General features: G+C 44.6%; 2 protein-coding genes across 6 annotated transcripts in view; both read right to left on the bottom strand.

The window, feature by feature from the left end:
* The window catches only part of SLC13A3 (solute carrier family 13 member 3), an 86,990-nt gene extending 75,347 nt beyond the window's left edge, over positions 1-11,643 (bottom strand). For 2 of the 5 annotated variants that reach the window (XM_036825372.1, XM_036825370.1), the window contains exon 1: positions 2,297-2,382. Coding sequence is in view for 1 of the 5 variants with exons in the window: in XM_036825369.1 (XP_036681264.1) it covers positions 2,297-2,407 (111 nt within the window). In the remaining 4 variants the exon portion in view is untranslated. Of the gene's footprint in view, positions 1-2,296; positions 2,408-11,556 lie in introns of those variants that run through there. The other 3 variants (XM_036825374.1, XM_036825369.1, XM_036825373.1) reach the window with 3 other exon arrangements.
* A 7,813-nt stretch (positions 11,644-19,456) lies between these two features.
* TP53RK (TP53 regulating kinase) lies at positions 19,457-22,630 on the bottom strand. Its single transcript, XM_036825375.1, has 2 exons — positions 22,321-22,630; positions 19,457-20,729 (listed from the first exon to the last, which is right to left on the bottom strand). Exons 1-2 carry the CDS (start codon positions 22,601-22,603, stop codon positions 20,251-20,253), a joined length of 762 nt encoding a protein of 253 aa, XP_036681270.1. The 5' UTR covers positions 22,604-22,630; the 3' UTR covers positions 19,457-20,250.
* Positions 22,631-26,491: the final 3,861 nt, after the last annotated feature.

Raw genomic sequence — 26,491 nt, 5'->3', positions numbered from 1 at the left:
CATGGAGGAGGGGGCTTTGAGTGTGCCGACAGAGATTTTGAGGGAGGCTAAGATCTCCCAAGAAGTCAGACCTGCCTCCTGGGAGGAGGCCCTGGCTTATCAGCCACTTTAAAAGGTAGTGACATCTAGGGCCACACCAAGAGTACCCACCAGGGATCTGTAGGGAAACAGGAGAGGTTCTTAGTCAATTATAACGAAAGAAAGAGTATAAAATGCAGCTGTTAGAAGTACAGACACTGCATTCTGGCTTTGTACTGGCTGTGTGACCTTCGGCAAGTCACCTAACCCTGCTGAGCTTCCATCTCCTCACCTGTACTACAGGGACGCTAACAGCAGCTGCCTCCCTGATTACGTGGACATTATATAGGACAATGCCTGAGAAACTCTTAGCATGGAGCCTGGCACATAAGAAGAGTGAAGCACTCAATGAAACACTTTATTTATTAGGCTCACCACCATCGCAGAGGGTCAGGCATTCGCTGTTACATGTGCACATTGGGGATCATATGGAAGTGGATTCTCTGTGAAGCTAATGAAGTTTAAGCTTCAGAGCCATTCCCAAACCCTGTACTGAATTTTGTATCTGTAAATCTGTATGCTTTTTCTTAAAGAGAGCCCCTTAAATAGTACATGCTTCAGGCCCCATAACACTTGGACCTGCCCCTGAGGTCACAAATCTTGCTAGAGGGCAGAGCAGAGAGAAGCTTTCAGAACCCCTTGCTGAGGAGAGAGACTGTGTGTGTTTCATCACTTCTTCCCCAGAGCTCCGCCTGGGACCTCCCAGACCCATCCAGCCTTCCACCGGTGATGCTTCACAAAGCGAGGTAACTTCCTTACTCAGCCCCTCACATCAAATCTCAGAAGCTAGCATGGAGATCGCCTCATTTTATAGACAAAGAAAGGGAGACCCAAAGAAGAAAGGAGATTGGTCCAAGGTCCTGAAGTCAGCGAGTGGTCTGGGGTGGGTTAGTTTTTGAATAAGCAAACTAATCCTTACACCAGGATTTATTGTTTTTCTCTTGCATGTCAAGAAAGTCTAATTGCTTGGATAATTCCACACCAAAGAACTTGCCCTGGATCTCCTGACACCATCTCCTTCGTATCACTTCCTCACCCCCTGGGCCCAAGGAGGGCTCCTTCCTCCAGGCATCCCTCTCTGAACACCTCTCCCAGCTCCCCTGGTCTCTGCTGGTGGTGCTGGGTAATCCATCACTAAGTTACACACTCTCTTTACTTTTACTTTTATGAACATTTACTATCTCACTGAGGGAAAGTGAAACAACTTCCTGGAGGTAGAAGCCTTGTCTAATGAGCCTAGTGCCCTCCCATGATGCTGCAAATGGGCTGAGCAGAGGTGAGGGACCCAACAGGGACCTGCAGTACCATCTCCTTCCAGCTCCCATTGGTGGTGACTTTTATCATGACACTCCTGACCTCAATCTACAGCCTTTGATCTTCTAGGGATTACTTCCTTTGAGAGTCTAGAAACAGGTCATGTTCTGGATTCTGATAAGCCAGGGATTGAATCCCACTCAGCTGCTTGCTGTGTGATTGTGAGCAAGTCACTTCTCTCCGAGCCTCAGTTTTCTCCTCTGGAAAATGGGGTAAATAATCTTCCCCCTCTGAGGGGCACTTTCAGTCTGGACTAAATATGATGATGCACATAAAGCAAAGTTTAGCACTGCACCTTGCTCCCGGTAAGCGTTTATTAAACCTTGGCCGTCCCCATCATATAAGGCGCGTGGAAATAAGACCAGCCTGTGCGTTCTTAGGCACTTACTGTGACTAAGCTTACTATCAGGCTCAGTTCTAAGAGATTTACATAGATTGCCTCATTTAATATTCACCACAACCCAGTGGATTGGCATTATCGTTTCCCCCATGTTTACAAATGAGTAAACTGAAGTTCAGGGAGGTTAAATGACTTGCCCCAGGTTACACAGCTTGGCATTCATCAAGTGTTCCTTGTGATTATCAAGTGAAATGTGCAACACAGCGCCAAGTCCATAGTTAGAGCTCAATAAAAAGAAATCATTCCTGTAGAAGTGAGAAGATCCAGAAGGCTAGGTGGGACCCAGGCTCCAAGGAGCAGCTGGAAAAGGGGAACTGCGGCAAGAGGTGTTCACAGCCGTCCAAGTCAGGGTAAAGGGGGGACGGTCGAGGGGGTCTGGTGAAATCTGTCTAGACTGGGACCTCAGCGGTGTCCCGCCTCAGAGGCTCGGGAGGAGAGGGTCCTGCCTGTTGCGCGGCCGCCCAGGGCGCGGAACGGGGGGCCCACAGGCAAAGGAGGCGTTACCTTGGGCGGGAGGGCGAAGACCACCGGCAGCAGCGCGAGCGGCGTGAACAGCAGCACCAGCAGCCGCCGCGCGCTCCACACCTTCTTGGCCACTGTCGCCAGCGCCGCCATCTGCGCGATCGCCCCGCGGAGCGGGCCAGTCCGGGACTGCCCGCGCCTGGCCCCCCGGCTCCGGCTTATAGCCTGGGGGAGGGTTTGGGGAGGGGACTGCGCTTGGGGACCCGCCCTCTCCCTGCGCCTCCCGGAGGAAAAGGGTGGTGCCTGCTCCCCTGGGACTGGGCGAAAAAGATCCGGGAAAGTTAGGAAAATTTCACCCTAGAACTAAGGAACAGGACTCCAGCCCAGAAGGCAGAGTAGCCTCCGGTTTAAACCTCCTGACTTTCCAGCTATGTGGCCTGGGGCAACTGGCTGAACCCTTCCTTACTCTCCCGTGAAAAGGGCCATACTGACAATCGGAAGATGAAATCACTTACTAGTACTAAGTGGGTTCAGGTACTGGCTCTGCCACATACTAGCTGCGTGGCCTTGACAACTGCCTCTGAACCTCAGTCTTCTCAACCACAAAGTGGGGGTGATGACAATAATGGTCTCTACTAGACAAGAGGTCTGCTGGCAGTTATTGCTATTGATATTGTTTTTCTTATTTTCTCCCACGGTGGGTCAGTCATCTGTGGGTTGGAGCCTGGAGGAGTCTTTTTGTTCCTCTTGGATAAATGCACAGGAGTACAATCCTGGATTGTATGGTAGTTGCACCCTTGGTTTTTTAAGAAACCGCCAAGCGATTTTCCAAAGAGTTAGCACTGTTTTACATTTCTGTTAGCCATGTATGAGTGAGCCAGTTTCCCCACGTCCTTGCCAGTACTGGGGTGGTATTTTTTATTTTAGCCACTCTGATAGGAGTGTAGAGATATCTCACTGTGGTTTTAGTCTGCATTTTCTTAACAGCTAATGATGTTTAACATCTTTTCACGTGCTTCTTTGCCATCTGTATATACTCTTTGGGGGAAATTATTTCCTCCCGTTGTTTGCCCATTTTCTCATTGGACCGTTTTTTCTGCTGTTGAGTTTTGAGAGTACTTTATATAGTCTAGATACCAGTCCTTTGACAGATACGTTGTCTGCAAAAATTTTCTCCCAGTCTATAGCTTGGCTTTTCATCCTCTTAACAGACTTTTCAAAGAGCAAACATTTGTAATTTTGGTGGAGTCAAATTTATCAAATTTTCCCTTTTTTGGATCACGCTTTTGGTGTCAAACTCTTTGCACAGCCCTAGATCCTGAAGATTTTTCTCACATTTTTTTCTAGAAGTTTGGTAGTTTATAGTTTTATGTTTTATATTTAAGTCCATGAGTTAATTTTTATATCAGGTATGAGGCTTAGATTGAGGTTCTTTTTTTTTTTTTTGCCTACCATTGACCAATTGCTGCAGCTTCACTTGTTTAAGAAGTTATCTTCATTCCATTGAATTGCTTTTGGACTTTTGTCAAAAATCAGTTGGGCATATTTGGTGGATCTGTTTCTGGTTTCCCTATTCTGTTCCATTGATCTAACTGTCTATCCCTCTACCAATACCACACAGTCTTAATGACTGTAACTGTATAATAAGTCTTGAAAATAGGGACAGTGATTCCTCCCACTTTATTCTTCTTTTTCAAAATGGTTTCAGATATTCTAGTTTCTTTGCATTTCTATGTAAATTCTTAGAATAATATTATCTATATCTACAAAAATTAAACCTGCATATCAATTTGGAGATAATTGACATCTTTACTCTGTTGGCTCTTCTAATCCATGAATGTGGTATGTCTCTCCATTTATTTAGATCTTCTTTGATTTCTTTGATCAGCATTTTATAGTTTTCAGCCTAAAAGTCCTATACATGTTTTGTTAGATTTGCACATAAGTACTGCATTTTTGAGCAATGTAAATGGTATTCTATTTTTTTCAGGATCCATATATTCACTGCTAGTATATAGAAATAAAATTGAATTTTGTATGTTTATCTTATATCCTAAAATCTTGCTCAATTAATTATTCTAGGAGGTTTTTTTTTGTGTTTTTTTTTTTGTCAAATCCTTCAGACTTCTATATAGACAATCATGTCATCTACAAATAAGAACTGGTTTATTTCTTCCTTTCAGATCTGTATGTCTTGTATTTACTTTTCTTGCCTTGTTGCACTGGCTAGAACTTCAGGCACTATGGTTGAATAAGAGTTTGAAAAAGAACATTCTTGCATGATTCACAATCTCAGGGAGAAAGCATTCAATCTTTCACTATTAACTATAATGTTAGCTGTAGGTGTTTTGTAAATGCTCCTTTCCAAATTGAGAAAGTTCCCATCTATTTTTATTTTTCTGAGAGTTTTTATCATGGATGAGTGTTGAATTTTATCACATGCTTTGGGAGGGGGCATCAATTAATATGATCAAATGATTTTTCTTCTTTAGCCTATTAATATGATGGATTACAGTGATTGGTATTCAAGTAGTGAACCAGCTTTGTATCCCTGGGGAATATGCCACTTGATCATGATGTATAATTATTTTTATATTTTGTTGAATTCTATTTGCTAATATTTTATTAAAGATTTTTACATCTATAATCTTGAGGGATATTGTCTGTAGTTTTTCTTTTTTTATTGCCTTTGTCTGGTTTTGGTATCTGGTTAATACTAGCCTCATAAATGAGCTGGGAATTGTTCCCTTCTCTTCTATTTTCTAGAAGAGATTGCATGGAATTGGTGTTAATTCTTGTTTAAGTGTTTGGTATTATTTCCCAGTGAAACCATCTAGGCCTATAGATTTTTTTTTTTTTGCAAAATTTTATATTTAATTTTCTTAATAGTTATAGGGCTATTTGAATTATCTACTTCATATTGAGTACATTGTGGTAGTTTATATTTTCTGATGAGTTGGTCTGTTTCATCTAAATTGTTAAATGTTTGCATGTAGAGTTTCTAGTACACCCTTTTGATGTCTGCAGGTTCTATAGTGATATCCTTGATTCATTCATCCATTCCTGATTCATTCATTTGGTAACTTGCATTTTCCTCTCTCTTTTTGTCAGTCTTACTAGAGATTTTTAAATTTAATCCTCTTTTCAAAGAAACAATGCTTGGAGGTTGTCTTTCTGTTTTCAATTTCATTGATTTCTAGGCTTATCTTTCTTTTTTCCATGCTTCTCACTCTTCTTTTTCTAGGACATTGAAGTGGGAGCTTAGATTATTGATTTGAGATCTTTTTCACCTTTTCAAATGTATACATTTAATGATAAAAATTCCCCCTCTCTGCACTGGTTTAGCTGTGTCTCACAAATCTTATGTGGTGTATTTTCATTATCATTCAGTTCAATGTATTTTTTATTTTCCCTTGAAATGTCTTCTTTGACCCGTGGATTATTTGGAAGTGAGGTGTTTAGTTTCTAAGTGTTTGGAGATTTTCCTATGATCCTTCTGTTACTGATTTTTAATTTGATTCCACTATGGTCAAAGAACCATAACCTTGTATAATTTCAATTCTTTTAACTTTGTTGAGGTTTGTATTATGGTCCAGCATAACTATCTTTCTATATGTTCTATAGTCACTTGAAAGAATGTGTATTTTGCTGTTGCTGGGCGGACTGTTCTATAAATGTCAACTAGATTCTGTTGTTTGATGGTATTGTCAAGTTCTTCTATAGCCTTGCTGATTCTCTGTTTACTTATTCTATCAATTATTGAGTCAAGGGTGTTGAAGTCTCTATAAATGTAGATTTGTCTATTTCTCTTTTCAGTTCTATCAGTTTTTGCTTCACATATTTTGTAGCTCTGTTGCTTGGCATATACACATTTAAGATTGCTAAATCTTTTAGTGTATTGACTCCTTCATTATGATATAATGTCCCTCTATGTCTCTGGGAACTTTCTTTGTTCTGAAGTCTACCTTCTTTGATATTAATATAGACACTTATGATTTCTTTTGACTACCATTTGCCATATATATTTTTTTATCCTTTTACTTTCAATACGCATATATCATTATATTTGAAGTGTGTTTCTTACAGACAGCATACAGTTGGGTCATGCTTTTAAAAACTCCACTCTGCTAGGCTCTGTCTTTTAATTAGTGTTTTTAGACCATTTACATTTAACATAATTGTTGATATATTAGGGCTTAAATCTGCCATTCTGTTTTCTATATGTTCTCTATCTATTCTCTATCTCTACCTCTATCTCTCTTATTTCTCTGTTTTCTTTTTCTTGCCTTCCTGTGGATTACTTGAACATTTTTTAGAATTCCATTTTGATTTTTATATAGTGATTTTGAGTGCATTTATTAGTATGGATTTTTTAGTGCTTATTCTAGCTATTACATTGTATGTACATAACTCAGCACAGTCTACTGGTACCAATTTCAGTAAAGTATAGATACCTTATCTCCCTTTATGTCCCTTTACTTTACCCTGTTATAGTATTATTATCTTGTATTTCCTCCTCATACATTTAGAACCACATCAGACAATGTCATAATTTTGGCCTCAACCATTAAACATAATTTAGAAAACCCAAGAGGAAAACAGTTTATTGCAGTTACCTATATTTTTGCTTGCTGTGTTCTTTCTTCCTTCCTGATATTCAAATATTCCTTTGTTTATCATTTCCTTTTGGTTTAGAGAACTTCCTTTAGTCATTCTTTTAGAGTAGGTCCAATGGCAACAAACTCTCTTAGGTTTTCTTCATCTGAGAAGGTCTTGACTTCCCCTTTGTTCCTAAAGGATATTTTCACTGAATATAGGATTCTGAATTGACAGCTTTTTTCTTTCAGCACTTGACAAATGTTATGCCACTTTTTTCTGGACTTCATGAATTTTGGTGAGAAATTCGCTGTCATTTGAATTGTTTTTCCTCTAGAGGTAAGATGTCATTTCTCTCTCACTGCTTGCAAGGTGTTTTTGTTTGTCTTTAGTTTTCAGAAGTTTGACTAAATGCCTTGGTGTAGTTTCTTTTAGTTATCTTGTTTGGAGTTAACTCAGCCTCTTGAGTCTGTAGGTTTATTCTTTTGCCAAATTTGAGAAGTTTTCAGCCATTATTTCTTTGAATACTTTTATGCTCCTTCCTCTTTTTCCTCTCTTTTCAGAACTCCAATGACACAAATGTTAGACCATTTGTTATAATCCCACAGATTCTTGAGGCTCTGTTCATTTTTTCACTCTATTTTCTCTCTGGTGTTCAGCTTATGTAATTTCTATAGTTCTATCTATAAATTTTTTAAAACTATGATTTTCTAAAAATATGAATAAGAAATAAACTAAATTCCATGGGGTCAGCACTTTCGTAACCTATCTTGGTGTAAGAGTATGCATGAGTTTCATCCACAATGAATCTGTATATACTTGGTCTGCTAGTTTTTTTATATATATATATTTATTTATTTTATTTATTTATTTTCCTTATTTTTTTTTTGGCTGTGTCGGGTCTTAGTCGCAGCACACGGGATCTCTGTTGAGGCATGTGGGATCTTTGCGTCATGGCTCACGGTCTGCTCGGGTTTCTCTCTAGTTGCAGCGCGCGGACTTCTCTCTAGTTGTGGCATGCGGGTTTTCTCTCTCTAGTTGTGGCGCGCGGGCTCCAGGGCACATGAGCTTTGTAGTTTGCAGCACCCGGGCTCTCTCATTGAGGTGCGTGAGCTCAATAGTTGAGGCACGTGAGCTCAATAGTTGTGGCACGCGGGCTTAGTTGCCCCGTGGCACGTGGGATCTTAGTTCCCCTACCAGGGATCGAACCCACGTCCCCTGCATTGGAAGGCAGGTTCTTTACCACTGTACCACCAAGGAAGTCCCTGGTCTACTGTTTAATATGCTTGAACCATTCAAAAGAATCAGATTTACTAAAATGTATAATTGCAGTTTATACTGTTCAAGAGAATTTAATCAAATTAGTGATCTATGTCAAATGCTCAAGGAATGTTGGCTTCATATCTTATTTATTAATGAATAATAACAGCCAACATTCACTGGGTACTTACTCTGTGCCAGGCCCTGTTCTAAGAGCTTTATATGATTTAACTCACTGAACACAAAAATGACCTTATGAAGTAGATCCTAATATATTCCCATTTTGCAGAGGAGGAAACTGAGGTACAGAGAGCCTGAGTAGCTTATCCAAGGACACACAGCTATTAAGGAGGATTCAAATCCCAGTAGTCTAGCTCCAGAGTCCCCATGCCTAACCATGACATAGTAATGACTCAGAGTATATGTTTTATTAGATATGTTTCATTAGGTGTGTTTATTAGATACAAGAAATATGACTTTTATGGTGAACATTAAAGTAAAATAACACCTCATCCCCTCAAATATTTGAGAGTTGTCAACAATTTGAGCATATGCACTCAAGAAGCTGTTTCCTAATACTCAGTACCATCAGATAACAAGGGCCATCAACACTCCTCTAACCATCTAACACAGTGGTTCGCAACCCTGGCTGCACTTGGAATCACCTTGGAAGCTTTAAAAATGCTGAAGCCCAGGCACTGCCCTTAGAGAGTCTGATTTAATTGTCTGGGATGTGGTCTGAACATCAGGATTTTTAAGAGCTCCCAGTAGATTCTAATGTGCAGCTGGGGTTGAGAGCCACTTTTGGAACAACTCCCCTGCTGTCCAACTCCCCACACCCCTAAAAGCTAATCCATCTTTTGTCAGATTCTGGTGGAATCATTTCCCTGATGCAAAATCTGAGTTGGCTTCTATAACTTCACATCTAGAGACTTCAATCCGGTTCTCATGGCCCTCCTGAGTTCTACCGAAATTTTGCCACTTAATATCTCCAGGGCTCGGGCGTGGTCTGTGGTAGGTGCTCTGTCAATGTTTACTAAATGAATATTTAAATACCAGACTTGGTTTCCCTCATCAGTAAACTTGGGGCTAATCATACATACCTTTCATTATTCCTTTTATTCAATAAATATTGACTGCATGGCAACTATATACCAGGCTATGAATACAATCATGAATAAGACCAAAAATTTAAAATCTCTGCCTACCTGGAAACTTCAATTAGTTGGGGGGGGGGTGGAGTTGGAGGAGACAAATGATAAACAAATGAGTAAAATGTATTATGGCATAAAGATGAGAAGATGACAAGTGCTACAGAGGAAAATAAGGCAGGAGAGGGAGACGGCTTGTGATGGGGGGCGGGGGTACCATTTCAGATAAGGTGGTCAGGGAAGCCCTGGATGACTAGGTGACTAAGGGCCTTAAGCTAAGCAGAGACCCAAGGAAAGTGAGCGAGTGGACCCTCTGAGTATGTGAAGGAAGCATTCCAAGAGGAAGGAAAAGCCAAGTGCAATGGCTCTGAGGCAAGAGCAAGCAAGACCTGGCTTAGAGTCATCAAGGAACTGGGAACAGAGGTGTGATCAGAAGGGCAGCCAGCGCCTAGAAGACACAGGATCTTGAAAGGCTGAGTAAGGATTTTGCATTTCACCCTGAATGACAAGGGCAGCCACTGCGGGGATTTAAGCAGAGTGAGATTCTGCTTTCATTATGTTAGTAACAGATTTACTTAGATATAACTGACATAGCATACAATTCATCCATTTAAAGCCAAGAGGTCAATAGTTTTTAGTATACTCACAAAGTTGTGCAATCATTACTATAATCGATTATAGAAATTTTTCATCATCCTAGAAAGAAACCCCACACCCATTAACAGTCTCAACCAACCCCCAATCTCCCCCCAACCTCCAAAGCCCTAGATAACCACTGATCTACTTTCTGTCTCTCTAGGTTTGCCTATTCTGGACATTTTGTAGAAATGGAATCATACAATATGTGGTCCTTTGTGTCTGGCTTCTTTCATTTAGCATGATTTTGTTCAAGGTTCACCCACACTGCAGCATGTATAAGTACTTCTCTCATTTTTATGGCCAAATAATGTTCCATTGTATAAATATACCACATTTTATTTATCCATGCATCACTTGATGGATACTTGAGTTGTTTCCACTTTCGGGCTATTATGATAAGGCTGCTATGAACATTTGTGTGCAGGTTTTTCTGTGGACATGTCTTCAGATCTCTGAGAGGAGGGACAGAAAGGAGCTGTCATTGAGACTGAATTAGATGGTGGAATATTTCTCAACACGTGAGAGGCAGACCCGTAAGGAAACACAGATCATTTTATGTTGTACTAGACAGTATTTAAATAACATTTAATCCCACAGAGTGAAAGTTATTCCCTGTGTCAATTTTCTTTAACTCTTCATTACACCACAGAGAGGGTCTCGGCTGGGTGTCAGTGTCCCTTTAACACCTCATCATTGGTAACTCCTCTCTTTGTAACAGCCAAAGAAGACTTCAGGGCCAGAGACTTCGACATCTTGCTGCGACTGGACAGCACTGGTTTCTTTTTATTTTATTTATTCTTCTAATTACTTTTGACTTAGGACAAGTGATTTCTTTTTTTTTTTTTTTTTTAACTAAAGCCCATGATTTTAAAACAATCCTCCTTTTAAGTTAAATCTATTGAAGTTTACAATGTGAAGCAACTCAAAGAAAAATACTAAGTAACTCTTAGTATGGAAAGTGCATGGTTATAGCAAAATTCCAAAAATTGGATGCAAAGATCTGAAATTTGGGAAACCAAGAGATGGCAAGAGAAAGGCCCTGGAACAGGTGCAGTGCTCACTTCCTATCCAGGTCATGCTGCCATGATTCCCGTAAACCCCTAGGGCAAGTTATTTCCCAATGGACCCTTTGCAGGCTGTGATGAAACCTTCTCCCACGTCCTTTCAAGTTGGAGACCTGACCTTGAGCCAGCCCAATAGTTGGCTTCATCAAAGGTTCTAGCCAGGTTAGTGTCAGACAGCCTTGGATGGTTGGCGAGGCCCTGCAGGGAGCACTTTGGACATTTGAGGCCTGGGTGTGGGAGGATGGGGTGCTCCAAACCAGAAAAACGAGTCCTGGGGATTTGGACCAGCTGACGTCATAGAAACTCAAGTCCATTCCCCAAAGCCCAATTGGAGGCAACTGGGACCAGGGTATATTGCACCCAGTGCCCCTGGACTGGCTCCCTGTTTCTGGAACCAGCTGAGAGATTCAGAGTACAAATATCTTCTATTAGAGCAGAGGTATCAATCTGGTGACTCAAATGTAGTAATAATAATAATGATAGCATTAATAATAGCAAGCACATATACTGCACTTACAATATGTGAGGCACTGTTTGCAGCACTTTACATGTATTAATTTATTTAATCCTTATAATAATCCATTTTCATTACCTTATTGAGCCTGTCACCCCGCACTGGATGAAGCAACACTCAAATGCTGGCTGTACCACTTGCTTGTTATGCAACCCTGGGCAAGATGTTTAATTCCATTGGGCCTCAGTTTCTTTATCTGAAATGAGAACAAAAATTGTATGTAACTCATAGGGATGTTAGGAGGATTAACAGGCGAGGGTATAGCACAGTACTTGCATACAGTAAGTGTGCAACAATTGGCCATTGTTATTCTGCTTGTGGCAGATTTTCCAAGGACAGCACCAATATATATCTTCCATCCTATGTGTGCATCCCATATGCTCCTCTTACAATGTGAGTAACACTTTGCACTGAGAGTTGGGGGTCTATGTCCCCACCTCTGGAAAGTGGGTGGGGGCTTGTGATGCACCAACCAACAGAACATGGCAGAATGAATGCGATGTGATTTCCAAGGTTGAGCCATAAAGTGGGTACAGCTTCTGCCTGGTTCCCTCACTCTGTGAGACTCTCGCCCTTGAGACCCAGCTGTCATATTTGGAGTTCAAACTAAACCGGGCAGAAAAACCACATGGAGAGAAACCGAGGTCCCCAAGAGGCCGCTAGCAATAACTAACTGGCATGTGAGTGAATGAGCCTTCAGATAATTCCAGCCCCTCGCCTTTCAACTAAGGCCCCAGACGTGGTAGATCAAAGACATCCCTGGGTTGCCCTGTCCAAAGTTCTGACCCACATAATCTGCAAACATAATAAATGGTTGTTTTATGCCGTTACGTTTTGGAGCAGTTTGTCACACAGCGATAGGTAAATGTTACCACCACTATTACTTTTCTCACCTGGAGAAGAGCTTCTTATAGGAAGGAGAGTCTGCAGACATAAGGCCTCTAGCTGGTTGACTTAGAACTCTACAGGGGGCAAGGGGGCTCCAAGGCTGGACCCACTAATTAGCTCCCTGCCTTTGTTTCTTCCCCCTTTACACTGAAAAGAAAGTAGAGTGTGGGAGGGAATTCTTTTTTTTCTTTTTTTTGGTGTGTTTTATCTTTTGTGTGTGTCGGGGGGGGGGAATTCTTAAAGAACTTCCACAGAGGATGGTTTGACTACCATTTATTTTCATTCCCATTGGTATGCCTATTGGACAGATGAGGAAACTAAGGCTCAGAGAAATTAAGACATTTGTCCAAGGTCTCACGGCCAGCGCACAGTAGAGCTGAAATTCTAATGATACACATCGCTACCCCTCTTTTTAATACGCAAATAACAACCTCTGTAAAGTGTGTGTGTGCGCGCGTGTGTGTGTGTGTGTGTGTGTGTGTGTATATATATATATATATACACACACACACTGATTATACTCATCAGCTCAGTTACTAAGGGGCTTGCTATGTGCCAAGCACTGTGCTGGTCACTTACATGAATGACTGAATCCTGCCTAATACTTCAACTCCACGTCCCACCTGCCTTCCCCTCAACCATAGGGTGCCACCCTCTCTGTGACCTTCTTCCTGCTCCTTGAACATGCCAAGTTCTTGCACTGACTGCTCCCTCTGCCTGGATCTCTCCTCCCCACTCCTTCCCCGCCATCCCTTCATAGTGGCTGGTTCCCTCTCCTCACTCAGGTCTCAATTCAGACGTCACCTCCTCAGAAGGGCCTCCGTGACTACCTAATTTAATGAAACATAGCCTTCCTCAACTCTACAACACTCCCTCTGTATAAAACCCCCTGAGTTGTTCCTTCACAGCATGATTCACCATTTGAAATTATTCCCTCCTAGATGAAGCCCCATGAGAATAAGGAGTCCAGATCCTACCGCGCCACAGTCCCAGTGCCTGGGACATAGCAGGGGTTCAATCAACTATTGAATAGCTGAACATGCTTTAAATAAAATGTATTTTATTACTATGAACATCGACCAAAATCAAGCATATCATTCATTCAACAAATATGAATTGAGCGCATACTATGTACCAGGCATCTTTCTGGGCTATGGCAGTGATCAAATGAAGCAAAAGTCTCTGCTCTCATACAGCTTTTATTTTGGCAGCTCTATAACGAGATGCATGAGTGAAATATATAGCATATCACATGGTGTGTAGTGCTATGAAGAAACATAAAGCAGGGAGAGGGGAGAGAGCCTGAGGGGAGAGTATGGGCACCACTTTCCACTTCACCTGCTCGGAAGGGACTCTCAGTGCCTCCCCCACTCCCTTCACTGAGGCCCATACCACGGTCAGCATCTTTCAGCGTGACACCTTGGTCAAGGCCTCTACAGCTCCAAGAGCAATACTGGCTTTGAAGCAAGTCCCAGCAGGTGGGCTGAGGCTGGGGCTGGGATAAGTCACCCCTTGAGATACCCTGGAGGGAGGGGGTCAAGCAACTTGACCTCTCAGGGCCTTTCCTCTCTACGGGGAAAGGGGCAGGGCCCGGACTCCCCTGGCCTGGAGCTACAACTAACTCTGGATTCTGGGCCACCCCCAACCCCCTCTACCCCGGGCAGAGAGCGAAGGTTTACAAACATCAGGGGGCCTTTGATCGGCACCAAGCCCCAAGGGTTCTGAGTGTTTTTTGTTCCAAGCTGCAGGCCAGGACCCTACTCTGCTTTGCCTCCAGCAGGGAAGACTGTGGGTAGGTGGGGGTGGTGTGTGTGTGTGTGTGTGTGTGAGTTTGGCATAGCGGGAGGAAGGCTCACGTGGCTCCTTGGGTTTTTTTCCAGCAAGCAGGCTGGGCTTGTATGAGGGAATTCAGTTCAATTCAGTAAATGTTTACTGAGCACCCACTACCTTCCAGGCACCAATAGAGAAACAAGGGCTGAGACAGTGAAGCAAACAGGACCCTCTGCCCCCCAGAGCAGACAAGAAGCAAATGAGCAAGTGAATATAAACGGTAGCAGGTGCTCGTGAATGGGATGGCAACAAAGCTGGGGAGGTGATGAGGAGGGCTGAGGCTGGGGGTGTTAGCTTCTAAACAGGGTGCTCATGGAAGACAAAGTGGTGTTTGACAGAGACTTGAAGGAAGTGAAGGCGGTAGCCATGTGAGGATGTGTGAGGAACAGTGTGACAGGCAAAGGGAACAGCAAGTACAATGGCCCTGAGATGGGAGCATGGCTGCCTATTGGAAGAACCGGGTGGCTGACCCAAAGTGAGAAAAGGGGGTCAGAAAGATAGCCCATGCTCTTGGATTGGAATTCTCTCACCTTCTGTAAGAAGCAAAATCTTCCCCAAAAGCAAACTCAGCAATTTTCTCTTGTGTCTTATTGGCCAGAAAAAGGTCACATGCCCACCCCTATATCAGGGACCAATCTGAGCTTCTCTGAGATAAAGCCATCTGCGCCTAATAAATACCTGGACAAATCCAGGCTCTGTCCAAAAGGAATAAGGGGGCTGGCTTTTAGTAGGCAACAGACAATGTCTAGCACAGTCTCTACCATACAGGCTGATGACTCTAGGCAAGGTGCTTAGCATCTGTGAGCCTCAGCTTCCTCTTCTGTAAAAGGGGTAGAGCAAAGAACTATTGTTTCTGCCCTACCAGCGTCCATTTCCTGATCTTCCCATGAAACACCTTGATTTCCCTTAGGTCAGTGGTCTCAGAACAGCAGCCTCAGCAGCACCTGGGAACTTGTTAGAAACGAAAATTCTCAGCCCAGCCTGAGACCTTTTGATTCAGATAGATTAGGGTTGGGGCCAGGCAATGTGCACCTGTGTATTCTTGGCTTATAAAGTAAAGCAAATGATGCTGTATTATAATTGCCTGTTTGTTGGTCTCTAAAAATAGTAGCAATATAAATTATATAATAATAACAACAACAGCTAATTGTTACGATGTGCCAAGCACTGCAGTAGTGCTCTACGTGCATTATTTCATTAATGCTTATGGGGGCGTTGATGTGAGACCCAGTCCCTCTTCAAGGAAGGACCGATTGCCCCAGATGCAGATGTGGTCAGCAGGCAGCCTTCATTTGTCTCCCCTTCTGGAATCGAGTCACAAGGAGAGTGGCCTCATCCAAGCCCAAACCCTTCCAGGGGTGGCCCGCTCATGTCTGGGTGATGTGAGATTATGAAGGCCTGGCCATCTCTGCCCAACTTGGGACATCTCTGCAGGGACACTGTAGCTGCAGACACCCCCCTCCACCGGGCGGGGAGGCTGGCTGAGGCTGTTGTTGGGTCTGCCTCTCAGCCCCACTTCTGCCCCCGCTCTCCCTTGCTTCCTTCCCTCCCTTCCCTTCTCTGGAGGATGACACCTTAATAAACATCCTACATGCTAAACTGCATCGCTGAGTGTGCTTCCTGGGAATTCCGACCCAGGAGAGTGCTCACAGCAGCTCGACGAGGTAGACACCACTGTTAGTCCATTTTACAGATGAGGACACTGTGGCTCAGAGGTACAGTGAGGGGGTCCCAAGCCATGCAGCTGGTGAGCAGGGAGACATGGGATGGAAGCCATCACACTTCTGAAGAGGGAAGTGGCATCCTCTGGCTTTACAAGGGTGTCTCTGGCTGCTGAGTGAGGATGAATGCAGGGGGCTCCAGGGAAGAAGTGGGGCGTGGGGGGACAGGGAGCAGTGGGGAAACCATTGACTGCAGCGGCACTAGGATAGTGGTAGGGGGACTTCCTCGTCACTGTAGCTTCTTCAGGATCTGGCACTGAGCTGGACACAGCCAGCATGCTTGCTAAATGCCTAGTGAGTGAGAGAACGGATGACAAAATCAAGGCGGGAGGGAACTAGACGTCCCCACGTCTGGTCTGTCTTGCTCACTAGGATCCTGAGTGATAAGCATGGTGCCCACCACATCTGGACACTCAGCTAAGGTGTTGAGTGAATAAATGAACAAGTTCAAGGGAGAGAGGGAGGGAGGAAGGGAGGGAGACAGAAAGAAAAGAGGGAAGGAGAAGAAGGAGAACAAGGGAGGCGGAGGGGAGGAGGACAGCGGAGGAGGAGGAGGGGAGGAGAGAAGGAAGTGAAAGAGAGGATGGAAGGGGAGGGAAGTTTCTTTTTGACTTCTTTGCACAGAGAATGACGGTAACTTGCGACCTCTGGTGGCGAAGGAGAGCCACTCCACTGGGTTCGGGGAAAGGGGAATTCAGTCCTTTGGAGTTGCAGGGCCCTGAATTCAAGACAAAAGAGGATATACCCAGTTCCAGAAAGAGGGTTGGGGCAGGCCCTTGTAAGGACGTGGGCACTCACTGTCAGGGGCTCTGTCAGTTGGTGACGGCAGGGTTAGGACTCCGGCGAGGCAAGAGAAGCACCTGCCTAGGGCACAAACTCAAGGGGCCCCCTAAAACTCAGTTAACTGAGACAAGTATGTTAATGTGATATTTTAAAACATCAAACTGTGGCCCACAAACCAGCTGCCTGTTTTTGTAAATAAAATTGTATTGGAACCAGGATCAGGATTCAGGCCGACGTCCTCAGTTATGGCAGAGATTATAGCCCACGTGCCTCATGAGTGCAGGTGCTCCCATCTCCTCTCGGCCAGCTCAGATCATTTAATAAGAGCACGCCTATACGGGGCACTCAGTAGGCCAGGCTTGGGTAACTCCATTCTGTGGCCGGCGGACTGGCCACAATTTCCCAGGAGATGTGGCCCTGTGTCCTTTTCAGTGTTGGACACATCTGTGTCACATCACATTTCCCTGGCTCTGCCATTCATTAGCAGTGTAACCTTGGGCAAGACTGAATTTCTCTGGGCCTCAGCTGTCTCCTCTGTAAGATGGGTTAATGCACGCAAAGAACTTAGTAACTGCTCAATAAAGTTAACGGTTGTTAAAAATGTGGGCTTCAATCCCAGCTCTGTCACTTATTGTGATCCTAGGACGTCCTATTCCTCATTGCTAAGAGTGTTTCCTCATCCGTTATAACCCTTGTTATAACTGGTGGGAATTGACACGCTGCTGCTGGTGCCATTGGCTCATCGGTGCAAAGCACAGGCTGTCTGTCCCCTGTGGACTTTGAGGGATCTGGGATCGCAGAGGGTTCCTTAGCCCTCTGTGAGACACTGAACTAGGAGAGGAATGCACTGCTCCCCTAGGAAGGCTTGTTAATCCTTATTTCCCTGCCCTGGCCACAGGCTGAGTACGAAGACAGGAAATACTCCTGCTGGGATCACGTGTGAAGTGTCTCCAGTCTCTGGTGTCTCCCTCTCCCTCTTAATGCCTGCAGAGGTCATTTTTGCTTCCCTGCTGCTGCTGCCGCCACTCCCACAGCCGCTGGCCACCGTGTCACATACCCCAGTGACTGCCACACGGCTTGCGGCATGCTTGCCGACGCCTCCACCCTGGTCTACCATCATCACAGGCTCAACCTTCTGTTTTCCTGCCTCCACTCTGGCCCCTTGCAGTTTTTTTTTTTTCTACCAACGTCATCCTTTCACAATGTAAATCAGATGTTCCTTGCTTAAAACCTCCTGAGCTGCATTAAGAATAAAAACCCAGCCTTGTTACTCGGCCCTGCGTGACCCAGCGCTTACCCACCTCTCTGATCTCATTTCCTGCTCCTCCTCCTTGCTCGGCCGCAAACCAGCCCCATCAGCCTTGCTGTCCCTCAGGAATGTTCCTCCTTCACCAACTTGGTACGTGACGTTCCATGCCCCATCTCCTGGTTCTCCGTCACGTCTTGCTTCCAATGTCACCTCATCGAGGCTTTCCCTGACCACTCCTCCCTCTCCCTCCACTTGAGGCTCGAGGTCACTCAGAATCTCAGCATCCTTTACAGCAGGGGTCCCCAACCCCCGGGCCTCGGATCGGGACCAGTAGCGGTCCGTAGCCTGCTAGGAACCGGGCCGCAGAGCAGGAGGTGAGCAGCGGGCAAGCGAGCGAAGCTTCATCTGCCGCTCCCCGTTCCTCTCCATCGCTGGCATTACCGCCTGAACCAGCGCCCCCAAACCCCTGGAAAAACTGTCTTCCACGAAACCGGTCCCTGGTGCCAAAAAGGTTGGGGACCGCTGCTTTACAGCCCTCATCACTGTCTGAAATTGTCTTAGGTACTTAGTTTGTTTCCAGAGAGATTCGTGTCCCCTCTGTATCTCCAGTGCCTGGCACACAGCGAGCACTAGGTATCTGCTGACTTAACGGCTGCACACATGGGTCAACCATTCTCCCCACGAGGTAGAGATTCGCCATATTAGCTGTACAGTATATGAGGAAACTGGGGAATGAGCCTTCAGTCACGTTGAGAATACTCATTGAAAAAAATTATGGCCAGCTCCTGTGGCCTTGGAATTATTTGAAAATAGTGTAACATAATGCCAATACATATTATAATATGTGTCATATATTGAAATGCATCTCATTTCTTAAAGGATCAGTGGAGAGCAGGGAAAAGTACCCCTTGCTACCTGTGACATCTTGGACAAGCTCCCCCTTTTCTGAGCCCATTTCTCTATCAAATGGTGACAATACCTAATTTAGCGTTGTTTTAGATCCAATGCCTGACGTGTAGTAACCAAACAATGATGTCAGTTCTCTCAACCAGTCACCGCTACCCAGAAAGGGAAGTTTTCTTTCATTCCTGGGCATCTGCCATGTGCAGAGTGATAACTGTGGTGAACAAAACGGACACAGTCCAAGTTGCTCCAGAATGTTCACTCCATGAGAACAATGCTTGTCCATCTTGCTCATCACTGCACCTGGTACCCAGTACAGTGCCCGCACTCAAAGTATTGACTTGCTAGTTAGAGCTTACAAGGAGGAAAGTGTTTTATTATACCCACCTCCCTCCCAACACACACACAAATTCTTTGGGGGAAGAAACTGGGCAAGGATAAGTGGGAGCTAATTCGCGGTACTTTGAATCTTAATACAGTTTTCCTGCACCTTCTCTTAAACCAGGTTTTATCAAACTTCAGTCATTTCCAAGCTACTTCACTATCTTTGCTCAATCTACTGTCTTTGCTCTCTACTGTCTTTGATATAAACCAGCTTTTTTACTTATAGAAATTAAAAGGAACTTGGTACCAATCACTTGTCTTAATTAGAAGATAGCCATAAAAACACAGAGCAACAAAAAAATAAGTTGTCTTGTACAGAATTACATAAATTTCAGTTGCCTGAAAGCTATGAGCCCGCTTTTTTTAAAAAGGAGAAATTGGAGTTAAGCGGCATTTTTCATCTTTTTTTTTTACCATGACCCTCAAAAAGAACTGTATTTTACATCAAAACCTAGCACATACCATTGTCTATATACACATTTCAAACACGTTTCATAAAACAATACTTACAATACTACATGCAATGTGCTCTGATATTTTCTAATCTCTGATTCCATTTCTTTCTTAAAATGCTGGCTGTAACCCACTGTACTGGTTTCACAGGAGTCTGTCATGAACACAACAACAAAAAGCCTGGGTTAGAGGGCTGATAAAGACACACTGCCACCAACTGAGCCTCTGTCCTGGCCTCACCAGGACTGAAAACAGAATAAGGTCTTCAGTATGTGGTTCAATGTTTTGTAACGCCATGCCCTTGACCTGAGGTGTACACGGCACAATTGCAGAGAAAGCCTGAGATTTATTCTGAATGCCCAGTTCTGCCAGACATGTCTTATGTACAGAGTAAACTCTTGAGAACAGTCAACTGCAGATGATAATGCCTAAGAAGCATGATCACAGACAGCACCTAAAAAGATCCCACCACCTTTATTTAGGTCGAATCTCATATTCATAGCATTCCTTCAAAGTTACTGTGAACAGCTTAACCGTCTGTGGTCGTCACACAGAATTCTTCTACCCCACCATGGACCTCTTTCTCCCTCTCAGGCGCACCTCAGCTAATTTTTTAAGCACTGGCCTGGCCTTTTTGGAGGCGGCGGAGTAGCTCTTCAGAAAGGCTTCAAACACAGTCTCGGTGTTGGGATGGGTACTAAGGAAGGCTTTCTCTAGCACGTACAGGTCAACTCCCTTGTCTTCCGGAAGTGCTGAAACAAAACTCAGCCCGAAGTCTATGAGCACGATGTTCAGCTGTTCCAGGGGAGGTTTCAGGAGCATGTTGGACGTGGTGAGATCACCATGAATGAGGTCTTCATCGTGCATTCGAGCCAAAACCTGTCCGATTGTCTCGGCTAAGGCAAAGAGACTCTGGGGAGATTTTTCAGTCTCCATAGTAGATTTGATATAATCTCGAACAGTCACTGAGCCTTCGATTTCTTCCATGAATAAGCAGTTGGAAGCATGGTCCACAAAAAAGACAACCGGGGCACATATTCCTGCAACCAAGACATAAGGGGTCATTGAATTAGATACTTCTTTTTTTTTTTAAACAGTAAGCTTAATTTTCAAAGACTGAGCTAGTCTTTTACAGTGTGTATCTGCGTATTTCGGGAAAAAGATTTAGGAATGCTGCAGAATGGTACAGCTTAACTTCTCTGAAGTTTCCCCTGCAGGACTGTGCTAAGACCACCCCATAGCTAAGGTGAGCAGAGCCAAAGCTCCCTCCTCCCTTCCACCCTTTATGATTGGACTTCATTTGTCATACTTATTCGCTAAAATACAAAACAAAATAAAGAGCCAGAAGGGTACGCACAGCCCAGTCAGAGCCGTTTCTACCTGATAAGGACACCAGCAGGAGGCCAAGCCATGTGCCGGCTTAGAGATTCATCTTTATAGAGAGGAAGGACAAGTTTAAATCCCTGCTCCCTTCCTTATTAGCTGTATAACTTTAAAGTCACATTAATTTCTCTAAGCTGCCATTTCTGCTTCTATAACATGAGATCAATACTTCCAATAATTCAATGACTTCTCTGAATTTGAAGATTCAATGAATCTTTATTGAATGTCAATCACCCTCAAGACACTTCTAGATACTGGAGACAAATCTGTTGGGATACAGCAGGAAACAAAGCAGGCACGATCCCTGCTTAACAGAACTTAGATCTTGGAGAGGGTGAAAATAGAAAATATGAACACGTGAATAATGTCGTTAAATCTGAGCAAGGGATGTGGTGCATCTGCTTGTCCGCTACTGAATTTCCTCCAGATCTCCCTGCACCTAACAGTGTCTTGGAGTACAGCAGACACCTAAAAAATACCAATGACAGAAACAAAGGTAGGAAGTTTAAAAGTGCAAAGCCAGTGTTTTCTGGCTCAGAGGAATACGGGCTGAGAGCCTGGCTGGGTCGCTTGGGCAAGTTACTTCCCTTTGAGTCTCCGTTTCTCATCTGAGGACAAGGTTTACGGTCATGGTGCATAATGGTGTTTTAATGAAAAAATAAACAATTGAATGAAATCTAATGTTTACTGAGCGCCACAAGTCAGTCCTACGTTCAAACATAATACATGGCATACAAATCTCGTCTAATGGTCACAACATCCCTATGAGATGGATATAGCTACAGTGACTTCCCTTTACATGTGAGGAAACTGAGGCTGAGGTTATATAACTTTGCTGAAAGGCTATATATGAAGCAGCGGAGTATTTGAACCCAGAGATCCTGGCTCCTGGGCAAGTACTTGCAATTACGTCTGCTTCTTAAAAGAAAAAAAAGATAATGATCGAAAATTGAGACGGTACCAATGGGGAAACAGAGGTTCAGGGCAGTTAAATGACATGCGCAACGTTGAACATGAGTGGCAGAGCCTAGAACTGAACCAGGCGCCAATGGCTCCGGGACAAATGCTAGTCGCTGCAAGGCCAAGCGGCTTCTGAAGAGTTAATGAACGAAAAGGATGAAAGGATGACACTTCTTAACGGAAAGCCATGCAGAAGGTACAAACGGAGAAACTGAGGCAAATCGCGGCCCGCAGCGCAGGGGAGCCCCTTACCCGCGTCCCCCACGCCCCCAAGCCGGGCCGCCTCACCTGCGCGGCGGCAGCGGAGCAGCGCCCGGGCCTCCTGCACCGTCCGTCGCCGGCCGAGCCGCGCCTCCAGAGCCGGGTGTCGGTAGCCCTTGGGGAAGCGGTACTTCACCACGGCCGCGCGGCCCTGAAAGCGGCCGCGGAACACTCGCGCCTCGGCACCCTGCTTCACCAGCTCTAGGCCGCTTAAGAAGCGTCTGCTCCGCTCCCGAGCCGCTACCAGTGCTTCGGCCGCGGGCGCCAGCCCCTCGTTCAGTTCACTCTCAGCGGGGCCTGCCTCCGCCATGTTTGCGCCTCCGTATAGCCACTCGGAGATCCTCGGCCCTCTCCGGAAACTGTCGGAGCTGCTTCGGCCCGCTCCGGAAATCCTCGGACCTCTTCGGCCACTCGAACGCCGACACTTCCGCCTTGTGGAAGTGGTTCCTCCTCCCAACTTTTCGGCTCTTTTCGAAGCCTAGTGGCCCCGCCTCCCTGCTCTTCGGCTATATCCATAAACTCTCGGCAACTCTCGGTAAACCGCTCTTTCCACTCCTCGGCTCTTTCCGGAAGCCCTTGGTGACTCTGGCGGTCGGCTTTGTTGGCCCCTGCATCCCAGCTCTTCGGCTATTTTCGGAAAGCTTCGGTGCTTCTCGCGGAAAAACTTTTTCGGAATCTCCTGTCCTCAGGAGTCTTTCTGGATCCCGGGAAGCTGCACCCCCAGGAGTTCTCTTCTTGGAACTCCTCGTTCCTGGGCTCCTGAATTCCCCCCCAATAGGGGCTTACACTAGTCAGCGTCGGTTGTGGCTGGTGGACAATGAACCATGTGTCCGACGTCGTCTTTAGAGCTAGGATAGTAACAGCTACCGTTTGTTGAGTGCATTCAGGAGGAATAAAGTTAAATGATGAAAGCCCATCTTACAGAAAAAAAATAATAATAATTGAGAGTCAGAGAGGGTGTTGGGGATAATCAGGCTGCGGAGTTTTTCAAAGGAGACAGAACCCTAGCCGAATTGGGAGTGATTAGCAAATAAACTTTTACTGTTTATTTTATTTGCAAACCTAATACAGGCTATAACAGATTCTTACAATACACAGTTTTGTCCACAAGAAAAATTGAAGAACCCCTATCCCTGTCATCAATCTGCCCCCCCGTCAACTATTGTATAAAGTTTCTTTCCAGATTTTTTTTTTAATGTATATGTGTTCACTCTCACACATAGTGGAGGCAGCCTCAAGTGCCTGTCACACTGTGAGATGCAGCAACAAACATTATTTCTCTGAGTTTCAGATCCATCATCTTCAGAACGAAGATAATTAGTTTTACTTCAGCAGTAGCTTATTAAAATTAAATAAGGTATTGCTCGTGAGGGTACCTGGTGGATTGCATACATTCTTCAGGTGTGCATTTTCCTTCCCCCATCACTGAGACCCTGTTTGAAATATTGAAGAAAAGCCCTTGGGTCTGAGGGTTGCTACGACTGACACCAGCCCTCAGCTCCACAATCCCTGTGTTCATTCATACACAGGGTAGGTCACCTTTTCCATCATCAGACCCTTTTTGTTGACATAATGTGGTTTCCAGCACCTTTCATCAGCCAGCATACTTAAAGCTCACCCAGAAACAATTCTATTTATAGTGCCCAGTTTCCCAGGTTTGTAGTTTCATTATCATAATTGTTAGTGTCCACATGATCATCTCCATGGTTACCAAATCGGCCTGAACCCCTCTGTATGGCTGTTAGCATAACTGACGCCATCTTGTGTCCGTACAGTTCCTGCTGTCCTTCCACTGACCCTACCTACAGCTGTTCTGCATAGTAAATCTTTTCTCTGTCATCAAGGGCTTTGTAGTTAATAGATATTGTTTAATGATCTTTAGATCCAGGTGGCCTCTATGCTCCGTTAGCCTCCAAACAATGATGAAGACCTTTGCTGACGTACTCCTGGTACCTACAGAACTAGTTACCCATTCATAACTCTTGACTTAGGAATACACTTCCTGTTTCCAAGCATGTGCCCCCATACCCTAGGTTAACTATAAAGTTGTCCCAATGGCCCCTTGAAGGTTCAGAGTGCAGCTGCAAATGCACTGGGTGGATTGCTGTCCACCAGTTCCTACCCTGTAAGTTCCCCTATAATAAACAGATCCATTGATCATATGGAGCTGCCTGCCTCATTTTTTATTCTCAAGATAACTTCTCAGTTCGGTGGGTACTTTTCGTTCCTTCCGACCTCCAACACCCTCCTTTGGAAAATCCACTGTGCAAACATATTTACAAGTCCCAGGCTTGCTATTGTCAGACTGGTTCTGGCTTCTGTGGTAGGAAACCTATTTAAAACCTTTCAGTGGCTCCTTGTTGTGCTTCAGATAAAGATCCATGAGGTCCTGCATGCGGCCCTTTGTCCCTCTTTCAGACTCATCTCCCACCAAACTCCCCTCTGCTCTGTGATCTTCAAACACGTTTGCTTTCTCTCAGTCTCATTCTTGCCAGGCTCCCTCCTGCCACGGGGTCTTTGCACCTGCTATTTCCCATGTCAGAAGTGCTCTTCCCTCTCTTTGTTGCCTAGACCCATCTAGGCATCCTTCCATTCTCAGCTCAAATGTCACTTCCTCAGGGAAGCCCTCCCTGACTTCTCATAGGAGGGAAAAACCACCTTGATAATTCCTGGTGCCCCTGTGAATCTCTCCTCTTTTGCATTGCCTTTTTGTTTGTTTGTATGACTATTTGATTAGTGGCAGGATTTAGTTCCTCACAGACTGTTAATATGAGGGCCTTAGTTCCTCCCTGGCTATTGCCTGGAGGCCACCCTCAATTCTTGCCAGGTGGGACTCTCCATTGGGCAGTTCACAATACACAGGTGGCTTCATCAGAGTGAGTGAGTAAGAGATCAGGAGAGGGTGAGCAAGATGGAAATCTCCATCTTTTATAACCTGATCTCTAGAATAACAATCATCATTTTTTCTGTATTCTATTTGTTAGAAGTGGGTCACTAGATCCTGCCTACCCTCAAGGGAAGCCATTTTTGAAGATGCCTACCAAAATGCCCAATTAGAACTTTTCCTTTCTCATTTGGGGCAACCAGTGAAAAGGGATTCTCTATTTTCTAGGAGAGATAGAACCTGACAGCAGGCATGCAAACATCTTCCTGACTTAATGCAAGCCGTAGAAATCAGAGATCAACGACTTCATGCCCTTTTTCATCATATGATTTCTATAGGTTATCTCAGGAATGGAACAGCCCAGCCTTTTCTGTACCAGGTCTCCTGGTGACAATTCCAGATACTCATGTGAAAGAGGAATTGTCACATGGCAATGGCCAAGAGGCCTCCTTGGGCTCTTCTCCATGCCAGAAAGGCAGTAGAGTGTGATGGATGAGAGCCCAGTTTTCCCCATAAGTTTGACTTCCGGATCAGCTGTATACTAGTGTGTGTCCTTAAGCACTATTGATTTTTTTTTTTTAAGATTTTTTTTGATGTGGACCATTTTTCAAGTCTTTATTGAATTTGTTACAACATTGCTTCTGTTTTATGTTTTGGCTTTTTGGCCACGAGGCATGTGGGATCTTAGCTCCCCGACCAGGGCTCAAACCCTCACCCCCTGCATTGGAAGGGAAGTCTTAACCACTGGACCTCCAGGGAAGTCCCAGCACTATTGTTTTTATTTATTTGTTTATTATGTAAGCAAGTTACTTCACTTCCCTTTGCCTCGCTCATAAAATGGGGGTAAATTTTAATAATCCCTACTCATTAGGCAGTTGTAAATACACATAAGGTGCTTAAATCAATTATCCCTCAATAGTTTAAACTGTTGTTTCCGGTTATCGTTGCTGCATAACAATTTACTCCAAAACTTCAAATTTAAAACGACCATTTTATTATACTCATGGAATCTGTGGGTCAGAAATCCAGACTGGGAACAACAGGGATGGCTTGTCTCTGCTCCACAATGTCTGGGGCCTCAGCTGGAAAGATTTGCGGGTTGGGAGCCAGAATCATCTGAAGGCTGGCTCTGGAGCCAGTGCTGGGAAGACTCAAAGGCTAGGACCGTCACAGGAGGATCCACACATGGCCTCTCTGTGTGCCTTGGGCTTCCTCACAGCATGGCAGGCTCAGAGTAGTCAGACTTCTTAGAGGCTCAGAGCTCCAGGTCTGTGTCCAGTGTCACAGTGACCCAGCCTCAGAAATCACACGACG

The sequence above is a fragment of the Balaenoptera musculus genome, chromosome 15, assembly GCF_009873245.2.
Source record: "Balaenoptera musculus isolate JJ_BM4_2016_0621 chromosome 15, mBalMus1.pri.v3, whole genome shotgun sequence".
Taxonomy (NCBI): domain Eukaryota; kingdom Metazoa; phylum Chordata; class Mammalia; order Artiodactyla; family Balaenopteridae; genus Balaenoptera; species Balaenoptera musculus.
Note: the sequence above shows the minus strand (reverse complement) of the source record. Positions and strands in the feature narration are given on the sequence as shown.

What these genes read in the sequence shown, in the direction of transcription:
- TP53RK (XM_036825375.1), bottom strand. Translation starts at nt 22,603, where the DNA reads ATGGCGGAGGCAGGCCCCGCTGAGAGTGAACTGAACGAGGGGCTGGCG. An exon ending in GCTCCGCTGCCGCCGCGCAG is followed by an intron (nt 20,730 to 22,320) that starts GTGAGGCGGCCC and finishes TCTTGGTTGCAG; the next exon opens with GAATATGTGCCCCGGTTGTC.